This window comes from Hetaerina americana, unplaced genomic scaffold (assembly GCF_022747635.1).
Source record: "Hetaerina americana unplaced genomic scaffold, ioHetAmer1.1.p SCAF_11, whole genome shotgun sequence".
In the NCBI taxonomy this organism is placed as follows: Eukaryota; Metazoa; Arthropoda; class Insecta; order Odonata; family Calopterygidae; genus Hetaerina; species Hetaerina americana.
The window spans coordinates 10863494-10882139 of NW_027286181.1; the positions used below are offsets into that span (position 1 = coordinate 10863494).

Sequence of the window (18646 nt, forward strand, 5' to 3'; positions counted from 1 at the left end):
AGTCATTTTTATATCCGAGTTCAAGAAAACTGAAATTGGCGTTCTATCTTTCATAATTAGTGCTACTCTCCATGGCTACCTGACTACATTTTCATCCCGGGTAGACATGCTATCTGAGAATGGCAGCTAGCTCATGGACCACTTTCTGTAACTGACTAGAGAATGGACATGTGGGTGTCTTTAGGCGGGAAATTTCTCACGGCTTCGTAGTTCCCCCTCTGTCCGTTAGAGAGCAACGCAGCATTCGTTATTTCAAAGGGGAAGAGTGGCCCCAAAGCGTCCTGCCGGGGTTATAGATTTTTGTCCGATTTAATTTCGAGGTTTTCAAATGGGAGAGTCAACAAATCCAATATTGATTCCCCGGAATTCCTCTGAACACGGATCCACGATCCTAAATAAACATGATTCTCAAGCATTATTTATCGTCAAATTTGTCTGCTTGTGACACGTGAGAAATGATGGTGGATGATTTGAAGGAGAATGTTCATTAAGATAATCAACGGGAAAAACTATTATAAAACTAATAATAGAATTTCAAATGTTTCACAATCTTTAGGGAAGCAATGTATATCAATTGTAATCGATTCTTTGCTTTGAAGGCACGATAGTAAAACGAAATATAGTTTGATTTTTTGATGAATTTTTGCGATGACTACGCGATTTTTATACTCACAAGACATTGATTTTTATTGCCCTATTGATTTAAAGAATGGGATAGCCTTTTTATTCGTATTTGGATAAGAAATGCGATCAATATCTTGTTTTTCGACACTATTACGCAGTGAAGAAGCGCGTCTTACGTAAGAAGGTAGGTAAAATACTATGTAGATACGATTGCTGTGCCGTACACACCCATATGACGAATTGCACGCCAAGACGCCGTCGTATGTTCAGGGTGCAGCAACATAACTTCCTTTTTTATGAAGCAAAGTACTATCCCTGTCAAATAATATTTTGCACATTTAGAGATATTAGCTCTGCAAAAATTATAATTATCAATTATTTTAGAATAGGCCGTACGAAACTCATCGCAATTATTTCAACGTATTTTTTTCATTTTTTTCATCGTATAAAATATCATTGGTCATAAACTTGGGTTATTAAAAAGAATTTAAAGTGAAACTTAAACCAAAACATCAGTAATTGATGCACCTAAGAGATGTTTCTGGGGCATAGATGTTAAAATTGTCACCTTAGGTCATGTGCGAACCATGGTTTGCAAAACGAAAATGTGTTTGCGTTTTTCAGATACCCAAACAAATTCCGGTTGGAGGAGATGAAGTTGAGAACTTTTTATCCCCTGGGAATAGAAACAAGAATTTTATTAAAAAGGTACCTAGCCCTTTCATACTAAATTTGGCATCTAGATGAATTAAAACGTTAAACTGAAAATCATCCCCGTAATAATTTACCTGTGCCACTTGATCTGAGGATGGATTAAAGCAATTTCTGATTTACCAGACCAGACCATTTGAAGTAAACCTATAACTACTCCTTCGGATTCACATCCTTTAGAGGCAGTTGGTATTTGTGCTGTGGTAATTTTTAATAAGGTTGGTAGGGTGACAGGATAGTTCAGTTGTCTTGTTGTATTTCAATTACTTTTTTTTTCTTTCTTTTTTTTTATTTTTTTTATTATTATTATTATTGTTTTTAATGGTTTTTTTTATTTTTTTTTCGTAGAGTTCATTGTTATAATTTTTTTTTATTTATTTATCAATTTTTTTTTTTTTTTTAACTTTGGTGAAAGCTCATTTATTTGGTAGTAAGGGTGAAGTGAGGGATACATTTCTCAGGTAGGATCAGGTGGGAGTAGGTTAGGGATATCAGGAGAGCCAGGCCCTTGTCTCGTTTTAGTCTTTTTCTGCTGAGGAGTTTCCTTCGGTGGGGGGAAATTACGATGAGGTTGGTTAAGGGTAGGATGAAAGGTTATATTTGCCGGCAGGTTTAGGCGTCTCTTCTTTTTAGGGATGCACGTTTTAGATTTTACCAGTTGGTGTGGGTAGGGGTAAATTCCAGAAGGTAGTGACGAGGACCAAAGGTTTGCGATGAGAGGATTTTTTGACTGTTCAAGCGACTTCCTGTAACTTATTAGGGCGGCATAAATGGCTTCATTTATTGTTGGAAGGTTAAGTTCTCTGAAAACATTCACTGTTGGAATAAACCAGCGTGCTCCTCCAAGCCGGCGAGCAATCTTGTTTTGCCAAGTCTGTACTTTCTTTAACGCAAATGCAGGGGCTGTGGCCCATATTGGAGATGCATACAGAATTTGAGGAAGTAATACTGACTTTAGGATATTCAATTTATTCGAAAGAGAGGTTTTTGAGGTTTGAGTAAGAAGAGGATGTAAGGAAAATGCGGTGGAGCGGATTTTGGAAATTTTATGGTTGATATGAGGAACGAAGGATAATTTAGAGTCCATTACTACACCTAAAAATGTGTGGGTTGGTTTCTGTGGGAGAATTTGTTGATTTAAGGTAAGATAGGTATTGTTATATTTTGTCGGGTGTCGAGTGAAGCATACTTTGGTGCATTTAGAGGGATTTACAGATAATCTCCACTCAGCAAGCCAGGACTCGATTAGATCAAGGTGTGCTTGCAGAGCGTCAGTGGTTTTGTAAGGCCACCAGCTCTGAGCTGCAATGGCTGTGTCATCGGCGTAGAGGAATAGGTGAGTATCAGGGTGGATGGGAATGTCATCTATATAAATGTTGGACAGTAATGGACTTAGGACGGCACCTTGGGGTACACCTGTGTAGATATTATGGTATCTCGATTTGTAGGAATGGTGGGAAATGGAAAAGGTGCGGTTAGATAAGAAGGATTGAATCAATTTTAGGAGGTATAACGGGATGTTCTTTTGGCTCAGCTTGTAAAGCAAACCTTCATGCCACACTTTGTCAAATGCTTGGCTAATGTCAAGGAATACTGCAGAGGTTACAAGTTTAGTATTAAAACCGGAGGTAATCAATTCCGTAAGTCGGTTAATTTGGTGAACAGTGGATGTTTTGGCTGTGAACCCAAATTGTTCGTTTCTGTATAGTGGATGAGAAAGTTGTTTGAGGCGGTTCAGAATGAGTTTCTCTAAGAGCTTACCAAGGGTGCAGGTGAGAGAGATAGGTCTGTAGCTGTCCACGTCGGATAGGTCCTTGCCTGGTTTGGGGAGAAGGATAATGTCTGAGGCCTTCCAAGCTTTTGGGAAGTACGAGGTTGCAAAACAGGAGTTTATAATGTCAGTGAGGAAGTCTATGTATGGTGATGGGAGTAATTTAACAGCTTTTGTTGGTATACAGTCAGGACCAGAGGAGCATTTATTGGGAAATGATGCAATAGCATTGGCAACCTCCCTAGGGGAGCAAGTTATGGGTTCTGGTGTAGGGGAATAGAGAATGGAGGAAGAAAAGGTGATGATGTCAGTGTTTTTGGTTGGCATAGTATGAGGTGCAAATGTATTGGTCATTCTATTGAGGAAGGCTTTTCCACGTTCCTTGTCTGAGTTTAATATACAACCATTTATTTTTAAAGGAGGTACGGTTTTTGTTGGATTTCTGAGTGTCCGGGCCATTTTCCACAACGAGTTGTCGTTTCTGGAAAGGTTGGCTATTTTCTCATTCCACTCCTGGGATCTGTGGTTTTGAAGTTCTAGTTTAACAATGTTGGATATTGCGTTGAATTGTGTTTTTAGGTGAGGTGATCTGGTCTTCTGATATAACTTTCTGAGTCTGTTTTTGTCTTTGATCAGGGAGAGAATGTGTTGGGGTAGGGCATGTGAAAGTAGGGGCTGGCTAGGAGTTTGGGAACGTCTTAATATATCGTATATATTGATGTTGGAGGAAGGCTTCTCTTATAAGTTTGGGAATCGATAGCTCTTTTTGTGCCGACGAGACCGTCGCGTCTCTATCGCGCCGGCGAACCACGCGAAAATCGAGTGCGCACGCATTTTTACCAGAAAAAGAAATAGTGACTGAAGAAAGGCCGAGGGAAAACGAACAAAGTTATTCCGCCATACAGGAAACAATTGTTTTGGTTGTTTATGCTCGACTCACGGTGGGATTACCTTGACGTTCTACCCGGGGCGCTATTTCGCGACGCGGGAGAGTAGGTTCCCCGCCCCGTCCCTATCCGTCGTCTTTCCTCCCCCAACCCGGCGACGGGACCCGAGAATCGGTGGTGAAAGGAAATATCAATGCGCCTCCCTCGTAAAACCCGAGTAGGACCTTCACCCGCCCCCGTCCTTCCTTTACTACGCCTCACGGAATTCGCCACTCGCTCATTCTCCCGCGGACGGTGGCTTTCGGTTGGTTAGTGGGGGGTGTGTGGCTGTGTTCCTGTGTGTACTTTTCGCGTGTGTTGTCGGTGAAGAACGCGGAATCATGCGGGCCGTCAAATATTCCTCGGGGCTTGTACGACTCCTGTCGCCGCTCAGTGACCTCTCCCGCTCGCGTGGGCATGCCTTCCTCCAGACTCCCTTCTCGTGTCTCCGATGAGCATTGGATTGATCAGAGTACAGGAAGACGGTAAGAAGGGCGGAGGCGAGGGAGCTAAGTTTGCCCCTCACTCCTCCACCTCGAGGAAGACAGAATGCGGGGCGTTCACGCGGCCAGGGGAGAGAGAAGGCTGTGTGTGATTTTGTGTTTGCGGTGGGTGCATTTTCCGTGACCATCTTCCTCATGGCCGTTCCCACCCCTCTCGGCATCGCCTTGAAGTCGTTTGCTCCCGAAAGCTAAAACCCGGGTGGCCTTAACATTTCGTAGATCGAAAGTGTCCGTGGAAGTGTCAAACCGCAGCTGATCGCAGCATGTACATGTAGATGGGCAGTGGGCGTGTTCGGGAGACGCGTGCGTCTCCAGGAAGCTCCCCCGTTTCATTAATCGGCGTATGGGAGTATGGAGGTTTTGTAATCGGTATGGTGACGGAAGGACGCTTATTTAGGGAAGCATAGGATTCATCGGATGGAGATACTCACGCTCCTAAAGCAGGTCATGACTCATTTCCAGCGAAAAGGGTTCCTATGACTCTCCCTCTCTCTCCAAACCCGCCCCCAACACTCTTACTGCACCTCATTGTAAAATTGCGTCGCGAATTCATGGAACGCAGTGGTTGATTAGTCCAGGTGTCAATCTATAGCAAGAAACAGGTCGGTTTTCGCTGATAATCGCTTATCGTGGACCATATTTTTAGAAAAAGAAGCTGAACGATTCAATGAATTCGATTTTACCTCTCAGCAAGTTTTTATTAAGTTGCATTTAACGTTCCGCTCATGATTGTGCAATAGGACTCCTCGGCTGAAAATGTTAAGAGCGGCACTTTATAAATCACTCTATTTGCTAATACTGCTGAGGCTGAAATTATTAGTACATATATGTCTGCGTTGAGCCATATGGTGAAAGAAGTTGACCATGCCTAAGTTATCGTAGTTCTAGTTAACAAAATTAACGATTAATTCTAACTCATAATTAGTTCTAGATTGTATATATCAGTGGTGTAAATTTTGGAGACAGTTAATCAAATTTAGTTTTGCACGTGTGAACTTGATTCCCTAGACACAATGAATGGCTGAACATTAGTGCTGTGCCGTCATTCACACGTGCTCGTCGGAAACTAAAGATGTAGTCAAGAGATCATAATGGAAAACCCACTCACTAGGGTTGCAGAAGGTTGGGATTATTCATTAGCGATTGGTGTAGCCAGTTCATCCTTTGCGCTTAACTAGGCTAAGGATTTTTGGCCCTGTTTTATTTTTAGTTTTATTTTTTTCATTTTTCATCTCAGTTATTGCAAATATCTTGCATATTTCAACAATTTATAAATTTACTATGCCATGTGAAGAAATTTTGAATGAAAAAATATCGTGTTACATTCATTCAAGATTCCACCTATTTGAGGTAGGTTTTGGATTGTCCTTCTATTAATAACTATTATCTTTTACAAATCGTGCGAGATTCCTCTTCTTCGTCCTACGTTATTTCTTTCTTCGGGTGTTCTTACGTTCCATCTACCTCCACGCTGTCAAATAAACTAATTTTCTCCTCTTCCCCAATTGCCCAACTGCATTCTCCCTTCTATCGTGGCCTCAAACACCTCACTGACTCTCAACATATCCACACCCACTATTTTCTACCTTCTTCGGGTTTTCCCTGGCAACTTCCTGTTGTATCTCATCGCATTTAAAACTTCGTCGTTCGTCTTACCTCTTTGTAATCACCTAACACTAATGCATAATTTTTTAACATTTTTTTCTTGATTGAAATATTTTTGGATTTTAAAAGATTCCATTTAGCGTTTATTTTTTGCTACCATGCAGTAAAATAAGAGTGGCCATTATGTCAGCATTAATTATTATCACTTTTCGTAACAGATAAGATCCTCTTCGAATTTTTGCAGGATTTTTTTATTTCCGGGCGCTCCAATCTACATCTACATAATACCCCGCAAGCCGCCACATGGACGTGTGGCGGGAGGTGTTAGGTCACCACCTGTAAAAAGGAACAAAACCACTTGCAAAACTATACCCAAAACTATAATATACTCCAATTGGTGGCGCTTGGGCTAAACCTGTTTGCTTCAGAGATTCCGAATTCGAAATCCCTTTTGCCTTGTCGTCTGGTTTCCCAGGGATTGAACTACCACGATTTTACGACAGCCATCCTCGGGAAACTTTTAATTTAAGTTAGCAGGTGGACGCGACGTCTCACAGACCAGCTGGCATTTAATTCAGTTTAGTAAATATCTCCCATAAGGTGAAAACACAGTTCCATATAACGTGGCATTATATATTCATGTAGGCCTTCAAGAATCAAGGAGGAAGCTGAATGAATTAGTTTAATTTCTGAACTGTGAAAGACAACTGGACGAATAGATTGCTATTACTTGAGAGTATTCATAACATAGATGGACAATGAATTCATGAAAAATCTGAAGTGGGAACGCGTTTTGAGAATGCTCACGGTTAACTTCAGCCACCTATAATTTTCGTTCGCTTAGGGTAAAAATTTGGAGATGAGATGAACATAAACAATTTTAGACGAAACATTTGAGTAAAAAGAGTCCGCGTTTTTGGTATGACCCTCCGGATATTGGGTGGCTTAATTGTGAGTCTTTTTAAATTGATATTATATTGTGACAAAAGTCATTATTCTCTATTGGAGCGAGAAGAGGATTAAGTGTTCCTTTGTGCCACATGAAATGAATTATTATGCAATAAATAAATGAGTATTCATAGTAATGAGTAATTAAAAAACATTATTTACTTAATAGGGTAGGTTTACGGAGCTTTATCTCCCTAGCACACCTGTCGATGAGATCTACATCTACACAATATCCCGCAAACCGCGGCAAGGGCGTGTGACGGGGGTGCTAGGTCACCATCCGTAAAAAACTATAACACCATGCCAAACTAAAAAAGTCATGTCAAGTTTTACCCACAGAGTCATATTTCATGCAAAACCCATTTTTACTTGCACACTTGCAAATACAGGGTGGATAAGAATGGGCCTCCTGATTTGACGGGTGAATTGTATAAATCCAACCAGGATAATTAAAATAGGTTTCTATTTCTGAAAACTACACTTAATGTCTTTTTATTTTCATTTGGTTTTAAATGTTATTTCATCCAGGTGACGACCTTGGTGAGCGATGCACGTGTTGAGTCATTCAAAAAAGTTTTCCAAAACTCTTCTCAGCATATCTTGCGTTATTCCAGCGATGACATGTGTAATTGCCTCCTTAGGCAATGGGTAGGTCCGTGGTCGAACTTAGTAAACCTCAGCTTTGAGATATTCCCAAAGAAAAAAATCACATGGGCTCAAATTCGGGGAGCCAATGAACGTAAGGAGACCAGGCGGCTGGGAAATTTCTCTTGCAGGATTTGGCGTTAAGGACGGGCGGCATGAGCCATCACCATCCTATTGAAATTAAAAGGCTTTGTGCCATATTCCTCACCATACACTTCCATCTTGGAAGTTTTCCAGCATCTCCCAATAGTGCTCCGAGTCCACTGTAACAGTTGAACCTCGAGATTAAATAAGTAAGGCCCAGTAATGCCTATGGAGGACACAGCGCACCGAACTCTCTTTGGGGCTATGAAGAGGTCTTGGGTGAAGTTTGCGAGGTTTGTCCGTCGTCCAGCAACGAAAATTTTTCTTATTTACTGAGACGGAGAGATGAAAGTGCGCTTCATCGCTAGACCTCAACGCCCTCTGCGTCGCCACCTCACTATGATTGTTCTTAAAGAACGTTTCTGCGACAAAGCCTCGATGCTCACCAGACCACTGCATGGGAATTACTAAAAATAGCGTCGTTTACCCCAGCTAACGCCACTAGTCTCCCTCCACTAATTTTCCTGCACGCTCTTCAGTAATCTTTTGAAAATAGGAAGTCCAGTTTGCTTCACCCTGTACATATGCTAGCAACTAACATACGAGTTCGCATGCACCCACGAATAAACCGCATTTCTACGTAGCGTTTAATCTTGTCCTCACATGTAAATCGAATGTCTTTAATATTTCTATAATGACTCTGATTTCTAACTGTTATAATTCCTGGTTGTCCGAGGAAAGAACGAATATTTGTATGTATCTTTACCTGAGTATCTCTCTTGTCTTATCTTTTTTGGTTTAGCCTACCCACAGGTATACTATATAGTGTGGGGCCATAATGAATCTCTTTGTGTCATTGTTAAACTCGTGTGTTCTGAACCATGCCTAAAGTCTCGCTTGCTCGCTTCGCTTCTCAAGTGGCGGCCAGCCTAATTCCTCTGACAGACCTAGATGGATAGATATTTACATCAATTTTCTTAAGGTTTGACAGCTTTAATATTTTCCGGTTGAACATTTTGTTAACGGGGTGGGGTACCATAAAAACTTGCGTTCAAGCATTCTATGTATACAATGAGGATCTCGCTTGTGAGTGTAGGCCAGCATGTTCACTTCGTCTCCATCCAATGCTGGTCTCTTCTCATTGTTCTTATACGTAAATTTCATGAGTTAACTATTATTTAGGCTATGTATTACGCTTCTTTAATAGATGAACTTAACGCAATTGGTAGACATTTACACGCAGTAGCGTGGTGATAAGGTACGTGAGACAAATGTAGGATCACAGCTTTTAGCGTAGAAAGTAGGATTCTCACCTTATTATCACTAATTGTAGCAATCATCGTGCCAATCTCATTAGTCATACCCTAGAATTTAGTTTTCGGATTTGAATTGCATACTATGATCGTCAGATCACGGAAAACCAAATCCGTACATGCATCAAATGTGCTTCGATACCATCAATTCATGGTCACTACTTCACATTAGAGATCTGTTGCAGTGTGGTTTGCAGTTTGGTTAAATGGCCCATTTGGACCCCCCCTCCCATTGATAAAGGAAAATATAGAGCGCACCTGACTCGCATGGGCGCAGATTTTGTCGGGAGGAGGCGAGGACCATTATGTGTTCACTTTAGTGGTCGCAGGGTCACGCCAGTACCTGTTGCGCAATGCCGTGCGTATCCAGATCCCGTTAGCTCTTTTGCATCTCGTTCTCGGAGTCTTTAGGCTGAGGTGTCGAAAGCAGAAACCGGTTGTCGAGATGAAGTGGATGAATGGATGTTTATAACGTTCGCGGTCGGAGATGAAAAGAGAGCAGGAATCCATTCATTCCATTCCAGGCGCCACGACTGCATTTCTCGACTGGTTTTTCTTTCCCTTTTCACCCGCGTCTCTGAAGTCAAAGCGAGATCCACCATCCAGGGATGCCGTCAGGTGCGGCAGCCGGAAACATTGATTCCCACACTGCCCCACGCCCTCGACAATGGGCGCGTCACAACATGTAATAAAAATTGTCGTCGGAGCACGCCCATCACTTGTATCTTGGAATACAAATTAACGCATATATATCGACTAAGGCAGAGCGTTAGAGCGGAAAATATATGGCACAGGTATCATCTGGGTCTACTTTTATTATCATATGAGCTAAGTGCCATGCAAGTATGTTTTACGAAAGAACTTTGCATAAGGCCTACGTTTTGCGCATAATCTTGCAAGTTCTGTTTAGAGCTTAGTATATCGGCATATTTGGGGAAAATCCACAACTACCTTATTATTCAGTCATTTCATGAGCAGACGACTTTTGCTGTTGCGTATCCCGAAATTCAACGCTCGGTTGGCCAAATGCTGACCTAGACCTGTCGTTTCTTCGATCTGGGTGGGTAAGGAGATTGTATAAATGTAGTAGTAGATAACTGATTTTCCACTAAAATACCTCCTGTTAAAATCCCGTTCGTGGTGTACCTATACATATCATTTGCAGTTCAACTCCACCTGGATTCTTTTCGGTGAACACGAGTATTTTCGAATATATTCAATAGATTCAGGCGAGATGTTGTGGAAGTTTATCATTATGAGGAAAGCAAAATTGCACTTTTCCACAGATTAAAATTTGTAGAGTGTAAATGCAGATGTAAATCTGTGGAAAAGTGCAAATTTTGTTTTTCTCATAACTAGTATTTTCGTTGGTAATCGGCCGATATCGTGTCGCCTAGACTAAGTAGGTCATCCCCGATAGATTTGATACTATTACTTTCATACCTATGGGCCAAGAGAGATTTTTCGAATAGATTAGAACATATAATCAAGAAAAGAAATATGTGCAAGTCGAAGTTTGCCCTGAAGGAAGAATTCTTGGAATATATTTTACACGTTACAGGTTGTTTCTGTTACCTCTTCCATCCGAGACTAGGTCAGACTTTTATTCACGCAAGAATAGTACATTTACGTTTCCCTTAATTCTTGGGGAAGTAAAACGTGCTAGAAGTGGGATCGCAAGGAACCACAGGATATTTCTTATTGTCAGTTTTTTTGACGTAGATTAAGGCAATAGACATGAGTATTTTATGCTGATAATAAGGATACACATATAGATAAAATTTAATTTATTAAGTCATATTTCATTTATGAAGCCGTTTTCCTGACATAACTTAAATCCAAAAATGGAAAGAATGTCAATGACATAGAGCTTGGAACTGCATAACATTTTCAATGGAAGGCAGTTAAATATTTATCTGTCTCCACCAGACTGCCCAATGATAAATTTAATGAAATTTTCTATCTTCGCCTCTCGCAGACCTAAATGTGATGGCATTCATTCAAGAAATGTCGCAGAGAATGCTTTCCGTCCACCATTCTCGTGTTCCGTCTCTCTCTGAGGCGTAATGATACCATTTCCAATATTTTCAGCTTTGTCAAATAACCACCCAACGCAAAATTCGCCATTGACAGGTTTCAACGTATTGCATTGCCTATTGCATATGCCATTAGCCCTGTGTCCCACATGGGCAGGATCGCTAAAGTAGCTCGGTGGAAAGGTTGAATAGTAGCGGCCTTTGTATTATAATCAAGGGATACTATTGTTCAGAAAGTTTTTAGATAAGGGAAGTATCATTGGTGTAGGAGATACCACCAATGCAATAAGCATGATACATGTATACTAACAAACTCATAATTTGGTTGAAATACGTAAAAGACAAAGTTAAAAAATCCATCAACGTGATGCCAACCCTCTTTGACATGAGCACTTTTTACCTTCAATAAATTCGAATATTTGCAACCCAATACCTCGTCTTCTCCTTCAGATTTTCCTTTGCGGTCGCTGAATGTTTTAACTACCCCTCTACTTCCCAATTATTCCTGACTAGCACTGTAATTCCCTTCTCATTAATGCTTTTCTTTGCGTAGTCCCTTTTCTTGCGTAGTTGGAATGCCTAACTTATTGGAAATTGTTATAACTTCATTCAAAATACACGATGAAAAATTTTTTCGACTAAATGAAAATGTTGGTACTCCTTGATTGTAAATATATTACTACTGGACTATATAGCTTCAGTCCAAAGGTTGTGGTTTTATTGGCCCAACAAGTAAAAATCTTAGTACTGCTCCAAAGTAGCCCCCCAAATCTCTATCTGTTTGCTGTTATTTTATTCCTATAAAATAAATAATGTTGGTGGCAGAAGTAATACTGTTCTGCAGGTAAGAAAATGTGACCAATTTAAAAGCAGTTGTTTAGAACATGTGAATTGATTGACTTTGGGTGCTCCTCTTTTCCTTGTACCTAATTAAACATTTAAGTGTTTGCTCAGAAATATGGATTTTTTTCAATTGCTACAATTTGATTTATTGAAACCCAAGTTAATTTTACTGAGAGGGACCCTTTTTAATCCTATCCAGGGGTAGATTCAGGGTGGTGAGGGGGACCCAGCCATTACTTCAATTAATTGTTGTAATTACCATTTAAAGCATTTGAAAACCGGATACACTTGATTTTAACGAAAAATGTATTTGAATTCATACCAAATCCAGCCATCTCTCACCTCTGCTCAACATTATGGTCTCCCTTCCCCCTAAAGGTGACCTTGGACCCTTAATGCTGTCCCTCCTATATTTCTCCACCTATATTTAAGTTGCAGGGTTTCCATGCTGAAGTAGCCGTTCCCCTGCTTGGGTTGAAATTGACATTTTTTTAATGATTCAAATTGATAATTGAGTTGATTGCATGACACCTTACTCCAACTTATTTTTTCCATTTGCCTTCTTTGCTGTTCTAGGTGTGAGTAGTGGGAGGCGCAGAGGCAAGTGCAAGTGGTTCAACGTTGCCAAGGGCTGGGGATTTATCACTCCAGACGACGGTGGTCAAGACGTTTTTGTGCATCAAGTGAGCATTCTGAAATTTTTATTTCTAACTTAGTTTACTTAATGCTATCAAGTTACATGCTTAAATCTTCTCATAGTAAATGTATCGAAAAATTGCATTGAATGTTTTAATATAAGTATTGGTCATGTATACTATTGTATTGCGACAATTTTAAGTATTACTTGTATGCCTTCTAGCAGATCTTTTGTTAAATTAGAATTTTTTATAAGTTTATATTCCGCATAAAATAAAAAATCAAGGAGTTTAAGGTGCATTACAGTATATAATGTAATTTTTAGTATGGAACCTATAAAACTATTAATTATATATTTTATCAAATATTAGTATTGATATTTCTCATAATTCATCATCATTATAGGTAATATATTTTTGGATTGGTGGGCAACTATCCTTTTATATGCCAATCTAATAATGCTTTGGTGCCTTATTTTGGGTTCTGTAAGATCTCCATCTGAAAATAAATGAATTACCAAATGGTTTACAGAGCCTGGAGACTGGAAAAAAATACATCTGGCATTGTCCATTTTAATTATGGTATAGATGTATTGGGGATCCAGAACACCCCATAAGGATCAACAGTAATGAATATGTCTTGTTAGACATGAAGGCCACTAAGAATAACTTTCATAATTTTCAGTCTTGGCCAGTAAAGTTTAAGTATTTCATGAAAAATATTTGATCAGTATGTGTCATTCATGTCAAATGCATTTTTTTTAAATTTTATCAGTTTTTAAACATATTGTAATTTTAAAAAATTGAATTTCAGAGTGTAATCCAGATGAGTGGCTTTAGAAGTTTAGGTGATGAGGAGGAGGTGGAGTTTGCTTGCAAGACTTCCGAGAAAGGACTGGAGGCAACCGTCGTGACTGGTCCAGGGGGAGCGGACTGTCATGGTTCTCACAGGAGACCAATGACTAAGAAAAGATTCAGGAAAATAAGGTTTGTACAATAACACAAAGGAAGTATAGATTAGAGGAACAATTATGGCTGTGTTTGTGTCATAAAAACAGGTGAATATGTGGTATTTTTTTGGATTTAAATCAAATTAAGGCCAAAAAGTAACCACTTTGGCAAAAGGAACAAGGAATTTTCAATTAAGAGTGATCATATTTTTTGTTATCTGCATACTTTAACTGTGGAAAAATTTCATTTCAGTTATTTTGTTTGCTCAGTGTATAATGTATATGTGGTACAAGTTTCATTAATTTGACTCCAGTATTGCATCAGGAGCAGCCATTGCAAGTTGAAACTTGTTCAGTTTGCCTATGGAAATGATCGAGGTAGCATGCAATGCTGCATTGAAATTTTAATTTCGTCTAAACAAATCTTCAGCTTAGTCCTATATATTGCTACAGAAACCTATGAAAAGTCAGTTCTTCCCCAGAGAACTGATAGAAGGTAGTTAAAAATGTTTAAAGAGGAGACAATCAATTTCAAAGGAAGGTGGACACCAAGCACCAGCTACTGTTATAATGGAAATAAACATTAAGGTTGCTGCTGACATTGTGAGAGAAGATAGTCGAACAAACAATAGAGAACTAACAGAATATTTCTAATTTCATTGGGTGTCAGTCACAGAAAAATTTCATATTTCTTACCATTCCATGGACCAGCATTCATGTTTGTACTGGTCCATGAAAGTGTGATCATCTCGCAAGAAACATTGTGATTGTGTTTCTTATCATCGTCACAGCTTTAGGATATATTTCCTTTACCCCCTCCCATGGACTACAACCTTGACGTAGTGAAAGGGATCGTGTGTTCTGTTGACCCCTATAGCTGTGCTGGCGGAAGCATTGATAATTGCTCCTGGTAGGGTCACCCATGCCAATTTGGTCGAATTTTAGGAGCCAGGCAAGAGGTAGTCCACGCAGCATCTTCCTCAGTGAGGCTGCTGCAAAGGTGTCTGACCCCAGTTGGGTGGCCATTGAGTGATAGTGTCACATTGAAAACACTATTGAGGAAGGCAACGGAAACTATAATGATTGACAAAATAGAGAATATGAGTCCTGGAAACTACTGGGCTCAGCCCTATCAGTTGTGTGTTGTGCCTGGAAGCATTAGAGGCAAGGCTTCCGTGGTCATCATCTCATGAAACCCTTGCAAAGGGAAACTGACAGCAACAGGACAGAAGACGCAGAAGAAGATGACAAAATTAGTTAGAATCGGAACGTGGAATGATAGGAATATTTTGAGGAAAAGGAAATTAGAGAATATTAAGCGAGAGATAGAGATATTGTAGGTTATGCGAGGTGAGATGGAATGATAGCGGGGGTTACTAAAGTGATAGTTACAGAATATTATAAAGCGGCAGGGGCGAGAGCCACCAAGGGGTTGCTATAATATTGAATAAAGAGGTAGGAAGTAGTTTAGTCAACATATTACCAGCAGCAGATAGAATATTACTAGTTGAGATAAAAGCAGAAACAACGAACTTGGTCCTTCTTCAGGAATAAATGCCACCAAGCAATCATAAGGAGGAAGATGTTGATAGGATATACGATCAGTTGGAGGGCATAATCGCAAGTTTTCCTGCAGGGAAACATTGATAGAGATAAGGGATTGGAGTGCGATGGTTGTCGAACGAAGAGATGGTGATGAGGTGTTTCAAAAAGATAAAGAAGGGGTGGTGGGTTAGGAAATGGAATGTAGAAGCATTAAATGGATTGACAAGGAAGGAGTATCAGCAGGCTGTAGAGAAAATCATGGATGGCGGTAAAGATCTGAGTACTATCGAAGGAAAATGAGAATGTGTCAAGAAAGGGATATCAAAAGCCACAAAAGACACTATAGGATCCGTTAATGGGAAAAGGACAAGAAAACCATGATCATGGTTGAGATGATTACAAAGATAAATGAGAGAAGAAAATGGAAATATGTAAACACAGAGCTCGGCAGAAGCAAGTAGAAAGAGTTAAATAATAAATCAAGATGGGCAACATATAAAGCAGAAGAAGCATGGTGGAAGACGCAGTGCAAGGATATGGAAAGTTTGCAGAGGATGGGTGAAATTGGCACGCTGTAAAGCAAAGTTAAATATTTATCGGGAAGTAATAAGGAAAGATCTGAACTAGCATTTGGGGATAAGTCAGGTAAGATAATAGTTGATGCAGAAAAGATCCTAGAGAGTTGAAAGGAATATATAGAACTGTATGGAAAAGAACTTTGGTCAACATGATTGGACATTCTGTAGAAAAGGAAATGAACATAGAGGAAGACAGGCATACTTGACAATGAGATACAAAGGGCATTAAGGGAGATGAAATCAAACAAGGCCGTGGTGGTAGATAACACTCCTACCGACTACTCCTCCTACTGCTCAAAGGTTTAGGAAATTGTGGGAGAAAGAGGCTATGTGGACTGATTCATAGCATCTATGAGAAAGGAAGCTGGCCGGAAGACGTTGTCAATGCATTAATAAGGAAACTGTAAACTATTAAATATCAGGACTCCTTAGAAAAATTGAGGCACAACAGACCTGAAGGATGTTAGGCATTCAGTATATGTGTGAACATTTCAGATTCAAGCATATTTCTGGCATTCTTTTGATCAGAATGTATAAAAAGTAAGATAATTGTTTCTTTCACGTTCAATTGTAAAGGAGATGGGTGGAGATTTATTGTGAAATTGAGAACATTTTTAATTTGAGTTTTGAAGTGTGCTAATTGATTTATTTTAATGAGGATTTGCCCTGTCATTTTTTCGAATCGTTCTTTCTCATTCCACATTCATTCTTTTCTTAATTCATAACTCCTAGAATTATGTATTTGTATGTGTATTACTTGATTGGTTCCCCAAATATTTATTCTCGTATAGAATTATTTTGTCTATTCTTGTATGTTTGATTCCATTTTCTAACTATTATTTAAATGTTCAGCCAAAAATTTACTTTTCAATGCATGATTCCATGAATACATTTTTCCCTACTTGAGAATGACAATTTGGTGTTCATTAATTCCTGTTGCTCTTGTATTCAATTTTGCTATTAAATTGGAGCTATATTTTATATGTTATAAAAAGTTCAAACTATAGTTTTGATGCTAAAATCTAAATTAAAAATGTTACATGGCACTTGATTAGCCAACTCAAAACACTGCAATATCCTTCCACTATTTTTCGCTTTGACTAGTTTGCAGTTGACTAGTTAGTTGTCCTTTTCTATTAGCATAAGTCACTACCAAACTTTCCATTAAAAAGCCTAAAGAAGCATTTTCAAACTGAATATTTTATCTCCATCACATGAATAGGTGTTATAACTGTGGTGAATTTGCAAATCATGTCGCTGCCAAGTGTACCATGGGACCACAACCAAAGAGGTGCCATCACTGTAAGTCTGAGAATCACCTGATAGCCGAGTGCACACTCAGGAGGGAGAGGACAAAGAGGAACTCTGAAGGTGGTGAGGATGATGATGGCAATGACATCCCTATGGAAGGAAATGGTGTGGCCTCCGAGGGCAATGGGGAGCTCACGGAGGGAAACCATCAAGTGCCAAAGAACTCAGATGAACCAAAAACAGTCAAAGACTCAGACAGTGAGATGTCCCCTTCAGCTCCTGAGCCTGCCTTAGACCCTTCCCCCACGAGTGAGAGCGTTCCGATGGCAGAGGGAGAGTCCTAGGGGTCCCCAATTGGGGATATTCATCAGGAATAAATTATTCTGGACCTCCCACTGACTGAATATGAAAATAAATGAGTCGCACGTGTGTTCTTGAGCACTCAATGGACCACCTGCCAATGATTCCTTTGTACATGTCTTCAGAAACGGGTTGTTTCCTCATGAATGCCAATTGGATGTTTTTTTTTCCTTTCTTGTGAGAAGGAGGTGATGATTGCAATGTAAAAGATACTGTGTGTGTATAATTATTTACTTTGTTGACAGTTAATGTGTGGTTGATATGTAGGTACGAGGGATGCTCCATTGATGAGCCTGTATGCCGTGATGCAGCCAAATTGTATGGGATCAAATTACATTATGATGAGGTAGCATCTCTCGTTGCAAGAGACAAAACCTCTAGTCCTAAGCCTTTGCCAAGTTAAGGGAAATATTTAGTTCGGCAAAGCTCTTTGATGAGCGGATTATGCTTTTCCAATTCATTTAAATCAGCTGGTATGAGCAGCAGTCATTTTCACTTAAAACTTCAGGAAACGTCAGCGCGAGAGAAAAGTTTGGTAAAATTAAAACTAAATTATCATATATTTTGCCAAATTATTTTTTAATTTATACTAAAATTATTTTATTCTTGATATCATAAATTAATTAAAAAATAAATTTTTTCCTTCTGAAGTGGAAAACATAAAATGAGAAATTAAATAAAGAGGCAATAAAATTACATCTCTGCCAAGAGTATTGGCAAGTAATTTAAGCAGGAACATATCAATGCTTATGGCGGGCAGGCCAGCATCATCGGCTGTGTATGGTTAGTTAGTAAGAAAGTGCATATTTCTTCACCCCAGATTGAGACTTAAATTTCAGTTCAGTGATACCTTCTGGCACGTAAGTTTGAGGGAAATATGTATGGTAATTTTTTTTTTTGGGTCCTTCTATGTTGTCAAATTTAATATTTTTGAGCATTCAATATCGTTAAAGCAGTTTTTCTTGCATTAATACGTGCAGTCATTCATTGCATTAATTACCTCATTTGGTTACCAATGTTCATATTTTGGGCAGTCAACCCTATTTGTCAGTATAATTGCAAGCATAATTAATTGTTTCTGTTCCTTTATGATTCAATAATTTTATCTTGTTAAATTATTTCATCCACTGTAAGATAAAATGTTAACATGATAAATTGTATACCACTAGAATCAAGAAAATTACATTGTCAAGTCATGAGCTTTGGCAAATTGACATAATTATAAAGCAACAAATTGTTGTGCATACCAAAACAGGGTTAACTGCCAAATTTTGTATCGATAAGACATAGGTTATATAGCATACTTGCAGATCATTTG

The 18646-nt window shown here is 39.3% G+C and overlaps 1 protein-coding gene across 1 annotated transcript in view; it reads left to right on the forward strand.

The window, feature by feature from the left end:
- lin-28 (protein lin-28 homolog) overlaps positions 1-17364 on the forward strand; it is a 97137-nt gene extending 79773 nt beyond the window's left edge. The window contains exons 2-4 of the mRNA XM_071599658.1: positions 12586-12692; positions 13459-13631; positions 16940-17364. Coding sequence (XP_071455759.1) covers positions 12586-12692; positions 13459-13631; positions 16940-17312 — 653 coding nt within the window. The 3' untranslated portion in view covers positions 17313-17364. The remainder of the gene's footprint in view (positions 1-12585; positions 12693-13458; positions 13632-16939) is intronic.
- The last annotated feature ends 1282 nt before the right edge of the window (positions 17365-18646 follow it).